This window comes from Rhodotorula paludigena (genome assembly GCF_050403205.1).
Source record: "Rhodotorula paludigena JCM10292 DNA, Rt_paludigena_JCM10292v1_ctg39, whole genome shotgun sequence".
In the NCBI taxonomy this organism is placed as follows: domain Eukaryota; kingdom Fungi; phylum Basidiomycota; class Microbotryomycetes; order Sporidiobolales; family Sporidiobolaceae; genus Rhodotorula; species Rhodotorula paludigena.
Window position 1 is genome coordinate 175592 of NW_027481419.1, and position 6571 is coordinate 182162.

General features: G+C 66.9%; 2 protein-coding genes across 2 annotated transcripts; both read right to left on the reverse strand.

Annotated features, from left to right (window-relative positions):
* Nucleotides 1-115: 115 nt before the first annotated feature.
* On the reverse strand, nt 116-3704 carry DCP2 (decapping enzyme complex catalytic subunit; the record flags this gene model as incomplete). The annotated part of the gene is made up of 6 exons (XM_076650729.1): nt 116-2048; nt 2125-2288; nt 2401-2601; nt 2707-2805; nt 2902-3118; nt 3547-3704. 6 exons carry the CDS (start codon nt 3702-3704, stop codon nt 116-118), a joined length of 2772 nt encoding a protein of 923 aa, XP_076503780.1.
* A 452-nt stretch (nt 3705-4156) lies between these two features.
* Nucleotides 4157-5358, reverse strand: AIM2 (the record flags this gene model as incomplete). Its single annotated transcript, XM_076650730.1, has 7 exons — nt 4157-4275; nt 4358-4547; nt 4624-4826; nt 4897-4982; nt 5048-5105; nt 5188-5239; nt 5323-5358. The coding sequence occupies 7 exons, from the start codon at nt 5356-5358 to the stop codon at nt 4157-4159; spliced, it is 744 nt and encodes a 247-aa protein (XP_076503781.1).
* Between the last annotated feature and the right edge of the window lie 1213 nt (nt 5359-6571).

The following is a 6571-nucleotide window of genomic DNA, read 5'->3' on the forward strand; positions in this document are numbered from 1 at the left end:
TGCTATGCTCCCCGCGCGTCCGGAGTCCCGTTGTGTATGCGATCTGTACACATTCCCTTGATGCGTCTCTACAGCGCCCGTCAGACCCAAACAGACGGTTTCTAGACAGGTTCCGTCATCCCTTGCCGTTCAGCAGCCCGAGCAGCGCGCCGGCGTTCTGCCTCCCTTGCTGCTGCTGCGGAGGCGCCTGCGCGTGCGGCACGAGCGGCGAGAGCTGCTGCTGGAGCTGCATCGGAGGGAGCGGGAGCGGCGCCGGCACGGGCGCGACGAACGGAATCGAGTGTGGCGGAGGCGGGGCGGGGTACGAGAGGGGCGCGACGGGGGGAGCAGGTGCGGGAGGAGAAGAGAAGGCCGGGTGCGACTGCGGCTGCGGCTGCTGGAGGTGCGCGAGCGGGTAGGGAGGATGAGGAGGCATCGCTGGGGCGGCGAAGTGCGGAGCGGGAGGATGATACGAGTGAGGCATGGTCGGCGCGGCGGCGGCGGGCGCCCGGGAGAACGCGGCGGGAGGATGAGGCGGGGCGGGCGGGAACGAGGAAGTTGGTGCGGCAGAGAAGGTCGGCTGTGGCGGAACGCCCGGATGGTAGTAAGAAGACGGGGGTGCGCCGAAAGGCGGCTGGAAGGGCGGTTGCGGCGGGAGCTGAGGCGCTGAGACAGGCGACGAGGCGAACGCCGGGGGGCGGGTCGAGACAGGCTGCGGGTGGTGCATCTGCAGCTGAGGCGCAGCGGGCGGAAGCGGCGAAGAGAAGGCCGGCTGCGCCGGCGGCGGCAGCTGTTGCTGCGGCGGAGGCGGAGGGACCGCCGCAGGGACGACGGGCGACTCGTGCTGCTGCTGGCGCATACGGTGCTCGCGCAGAATCTCGAGCGCGTCTCGTCCTTCCTGCTGCTGCTGCTGCTGCTGCTGCTGAGCCCTCGTCGGCTCATCCGCCTTTCCCGCTCCACCGCCATTCAGGATCGACAGCAAGCTCCCCTTGCCCATCGGCGGGCCCTGCACGGCGCCCGGCGCGCCCCACGCGCCCTGCACCTGGCGCTCCTCCTCGAGCGGAAGCGGCAGTAGCGGCGGCACGTCGCCCGTCCCGTCCGCACCCGCGCCCGCAGCGCCGACGGGGCGCAAGGGCGGACTCTTGGCCGCGACGTCGAGCAGCGCGCGGAGGAGCGCGTCGCGCTTCTCGCGCTTCTCGCTGTCGTCGAGCGACGCGTACGACGCCGGTGCGGGTGCTCCGACTGCGGCGCTTGGGGCGGAGAAAGGCGCGTGAGGCGGCGGGGCAGGCGAGCCGTACGACGACGTCGAGGTCGAGGGGTACGACCCGTTGGCGTGGGCGGCAGGGTACGCGGGAGAGGCGTACGAGCCGGTGCTGTAGCCGCCGGCGGAAGGGAGCGGGAGCGGCGAGGGCGTCTCGAGCGAAAGGTTCTCGAGCCGATTCACGAGGAGGTGCTGCTGCCCCTGCTGCGGCTGCTGCAGCGGTGGCGGCGTATGCGTCCCAGCTGCGCCGCCGCCGAGCAGCTCGAGCAGCTTGGTCTGCTGGTTGGACGGCTTGGGCTTGGGCTGCAGGAACGACTGCTGCCGCTCGTACGCGACGTGCGGGGGCGTGGCGTTGACGGTCGCAGTCGAGGAAGAGGACGGCGCATGCGCGGCGTACTGCTGCGTCGGGACGGGGAGCGGGCGCTGGGGCGCGAACGAGTGCTGCACAATGGCCGGATCGGGCGGCGGTGCGGGCGGGAGCGAGGACGCGTCGATGGGGATGTCGCCGCCAAAGAAGAGCGCCTGGAGCGCGTCGGTCCCCTGCTGCGTCGTCTGGAACGCGTGCTCCCGCTCGTCCTCAAAGGTCGACTCGTCCTCGGTCGACTCTTCGCCATCGGCGTGCTCGGTCTCCGAGGGCAAATGTGAGGTCGCGTCGCCGTCGGTCCCATTCCACGGCTGCAAGACGCGACCGCCGAAGAGCAGTGGAGAGGCGTCGGGAGAAGGAGGTCGGCGAGCGCGCGAGGATGAGCCAGCGGGTCGGGGCGGGAGGTTGCGCGGTTTGTTGCGGTCGATCCACAGCTTGAGGTGGCTGTGCGAGGAATCGGGCGAACTGGACATCAGCGCAGCTCAACGAGCGATCGCAGGTGAGACGGGCACCAACGCACGAGATGAACGGCGTCACCATGTAGAACTTTGCCTGCTTGCCGCTCGCGAGCTCCGTCTTGACGCGCGTCGACCCTTTGCCCTTCTTGCCGCCCGCGCCGCCGCTGCCGTTCGTCGCCTCTTTGCTCCATGTCGGCAAGTCGGAAAGGCTGAACCAGTCGATTTTCTGCGGGACACGCGCCGGTCAGGTTCGGTGGTTCGCACAGTGTTCACAGACTCGCCAGCGATCGCCCTGAAGGACCTTTGCCAGCGAGCGCTGAAAGTGGCGGACCACGTACCGAGATCTCCTTCCTCGTCCTCGTCTCGAACCTCGTGTGCTCGCTCACGCCGGGGACAAAGTAGAGGCGAATCTTTTGCTCGCGGATGACGAGCTCGACGTAATAGGGCACGCGCTCGGTCCCCTCGGGCTCGACGTACGACGGGTGCAGCTGCGCTGGCGGGAAGTAGGGCGTGAGGTCGAAGCCCGTCTCTTCCAGGACCTGCGGAGCCACCGTTGAGAATGTGTGAGCGAGTTGCTGCGCAATATTCACGGTTCTCTCGAGTGTTATAACGCCCGAGCGACCGAAGAGGCAGAGGCAGCTCACCTCGCGGACGGCGCACATGGCTTCGGGCTCCTGCTTGTTGATCTTGCCGCGCGGGAAGGACCACGACGAGCCCTTCGTCCAGCCCTTGACAAGGAGGACCTGTACGCGGAAGGGCAGTAACCAGGGTCAGCGGCAACGGCGGAACGCTACGCCATCGGCGCCTGAACCCAAGGACAGCGTGCTCGCCCAACGTACCTTGTCCCAGTACTCGTTGATGAGGACCGCGCCGCAGACTGGCACGCGCTCCTTGTACTGCATGAACGAAGTCCAGATCTGGGCGTGCTGCGGGACGAGGTCGTGCAGGAGCGGGCACGACTTGAACATGAGGAGCGAGAAGGCCTTGAGGCTGTAGGACGGGAGGAGCGACGGGTTGGTTGCGGTCGGGCGCGCGAAATCTTCGTAGTACCAGTGCCTGCACGGAGGCAGTCAGGGTGGGTCAGCTGGGAGGGCTCGACGGTTGCCGAAGCCTGGGGGATGGAGGGGAGCGGCGAGGAGGTGGAAAGGTGCTCCGGCAAAGCGCGGGCTGCTCGAGGCTGTCGAGCGTGCAGCTGTAGCCGGTCTCAGCTGCGTCGCAGTCGCCTCGTGCGCGTCCAGCGCGCCTTCCCGCCTCGCCCCACATGGCCGGGCGGGAACAACCTCGAAGGCCGGTGGCGCCGCACGCCCGCGCGGGTGCCAGCTGGCTGAGCAGGCAGAGCAGTAGCCTGTGCTCGAGCCAGCCTGACCTCTGCCGCCCTCCACCGCGCCGTTGCGCTGCCCCCGTCTCCTCCTCCGAGTGGACATCCCCTCGCCGCTCCGTGCCCCCACGCCGCGCCAGCTCTACCAGCCGAGCGAGAGACGCACGCCTGTTCGATCTGAAAGCACACGCGGTCCATGCTCTCGAGCTCGTCGGCGGGCAAGTTGACGATGAACCGCGCCGCGAGGTCGTCGAGCGTCGCCGCGAGCGTCGCAAACACCGACGTCGGCGCGGCTGCGTCGGGCGCAGGTGGAGCGTACGCCATCCCTCCGGGCTCTGGAGAGCGCGCGAGCGGAGCGGGAGGAGCGAGTGGGTTGGGCGAGCGAGCGGAGCGGAAGCGACCCGCGCCCTTGTCCTCGCACACACGCGCTTATCGCGCCGAGGGAGCACAGGAGAGCCGTGCAGCAACTTGTAGCCGTCTAGTGTGCACTGCAAGCCGCATCCGGTGCGTCCCGCTGGCGTACGATCCCCCCTCCCCCTCGTCCTCCTGCTTCATCAGCTGGAAAGCCCCCGCATGCTAACTGCGCCTGGATCATGAGCGGCACTGTGAGAGGCCAAGCTGCGGCTCTCGAACCGACTCTCTCGGCTGCCGCGACCGCTCGGCTTTGCTCCTCGCTCGTAACCGCATTCACTTCCCACCGTGCCATTCCATATATGCATATCGACCTTCTACCTCTTCAAGCGCGCTCGGTCTTTTTACGCAAGCGCGCGAGCCGCTCAGAGCTTGTCGTTGAAGAACTGGACCGTCGCCTCGAACGCGCCGTCGGCCGCCTTGCGCTGCGTCTCGTCGCTCGGGTCGCCGCGGATCGCAAACCCGTGGTCGACCTTGTCCCACACTGCGTGCGTGCATTCGACCATCCCGTCAGTGCTCGATCCTCACACTGCGGACAGAAAGAGGCGGGGTGTTAGGAGACGCACCGAGCCACTTGTGCGCGGCGCTGCCCTCGAGGATCGCGCGCGCCTGCTTCTGCACGTCCGGGTTGAAGCCCCCGTGGTCCTCGCCGGCGTTGTTCCACAGGAACGGGACCGACGACTGCTTGAGCTTCTCAATGTCGGCGGGGACCTCGAGGAGCGACGGGTGCGCGACCATGGCCGCCTGGATGGCATTCTGTGCGTGCCGGCGGGTGGGCAAGGGTCAGCTTTGGTGCGTGCGCGCACAGAGAGGGAACAGCGGAGACACGCACGTCGAGGACGAGGTCGACGACGTAGCGCGCGCCAAAGCAGAACCCGATCGCGGCGACCTTGGTGAAGCCCTGTTCGCGCATCGCGCGCAGGACCTTGTCGATCGGCGGGCGCGTCACGTCGGCGCCGTGGTGCGGGAACCACGCGCCGAGGTCAAACTCGCCCTTCTTCATGGCGTCCATCGGGACCGGGTCGCCGTTGAGGACTGGGCATTCGGGTGCGTGAGGGCGTCAGCACGGTCGGCGAGTGGGAACGAGGTTCGGGGAGAGGCGCACGGTCCGGCATGTAGGTCGCATAGCCGTTGGCGGCGTACGAGTCGGCGAGGAGGAGCCCGTTCGGGAGCGTGTCGATGCCAAAGATGCTGTTGACAGCGGCCGGCTCGGTCGTCAGCCTCGTTCGTTCGCATAAACCGAGGTCCAGACGCACTCGGTGAGGAAGAGGACCGCCTTGGTCTTGTCGTAGTCGCCCTTGGGGAGCGTCACGTCTGGGGGGGGGGGTGCGGGGAACAGTCTCTCGTCAGCCCTGCCCTGCGCCGGGTGCGCCGCACTGTCAGGATGGAGACGCACAGGTGCGAACACCGTCGACTTGCTCGATGGCGCCGACGGGCGTGCCGTCGTGCTGTTCCGAGGCGGGCAAGCGGTGAGGTGGAGGCGGGGACGGCGAGTCGAGCGAGCGGGAGCAGCGGGCAAGCAGGTGCGCACCTTGAAGCCAGAGATGCAGCACTTTCCGAGGGACATCCTGTGCGTAGACTTGCGGTCGGAAGAGAAACAGAAAGCGCTTGCGGGTCGTCGCCGACGCCGGGCGCGATGATGCGCGCCTCGGACACACGCCGACGATGCTTTTGGCACCGCCCGCAAATGGCTCGCACCGCGCTCTGTCCGCTCGCTCTCTTGCTCTAGGGTCTCGAACCTATGCTGCTGGACATTCGCAGCAGCGGCCACGTCTCCTCCGCGCTCTGGCTTCTCCCCCTCGCCCGCCCGCGGCGATTTCTTCCCTGCCCTGTCTGAGTCTTTCTGGCAAGTCGGACAGCTCGAGACTGCCAGCATGTCCGTTCAAGTCGGGTCCTTCAGAGCGCGCTACCCAGCCTACGCTTGCGCCCTCGCATTCTCGCTCCCTCTTCCGGCTCCGGACGCGATTGCTCGTATTCAGCCTGCTTTTTTGGCTTCTGCCGGGCGCCCCCTCCAGCGCAGGCAGGCCGATCTCTACAGCACGCCCACCGAGATGAATAAGCGATGGTCGCGCGCCGTCCAGAGGCAAGATGGAGGAGGAGCACGCTTAGAGCGCACGAACCCGGTCAGCGCTGGCTTTCTCTCCCCTCCCTGGCCTTCGAGCCACGGAGCATGCAGACGTACTCGGAGATCAGAAGGCTCTGACGAGACACTGGCGCGATGACCTTGCAAGACTTGCACGGCGCAGCGCGGAATGAGCCAGTCAAGAGGAAGAGAGGACCCGCGCGGAGCCTGAGCAATGCCACGGTCCAAGGCTTAATTGACGACCATCGGACGCTCTTTTCCCATCGAGAGCGCCCACAGTGTGAGAGGGAAGCGTTGAGAAAGTTGGGCGTAGCGGCGGCGAGCCTTCTCAATCCAGAGATTCGAAGAGCATTGTGGCGAGCCGTAGCGTTCTGCAGTGTTCGTTTGAGGAAATCGCACATCCGGGGAGTCAAGACCAACTTGCCGGCTCGCGATTGTCGTCGGCGTAAGATGTTCATCCGAAGCGACCGCCCCTGCCGTCGAAGTGGGAGGGACCCTCGTTGGGTCTGCAAAATGTAGCACAAGACCTGCGCACCAGCGAAGAGCAGCTTCGAGCAAGTGCTCGCATCAAGAGAGAAGGACAATGCGACGCAGCAGAGGCAGATGGGCAAGACAAGGAGACAGCGGAGCAGAACAGCACACGAAGCAGAAAGCACGCGAATTGCTATCGGAAGCCTCTCAGCGAAGCAACGAACGC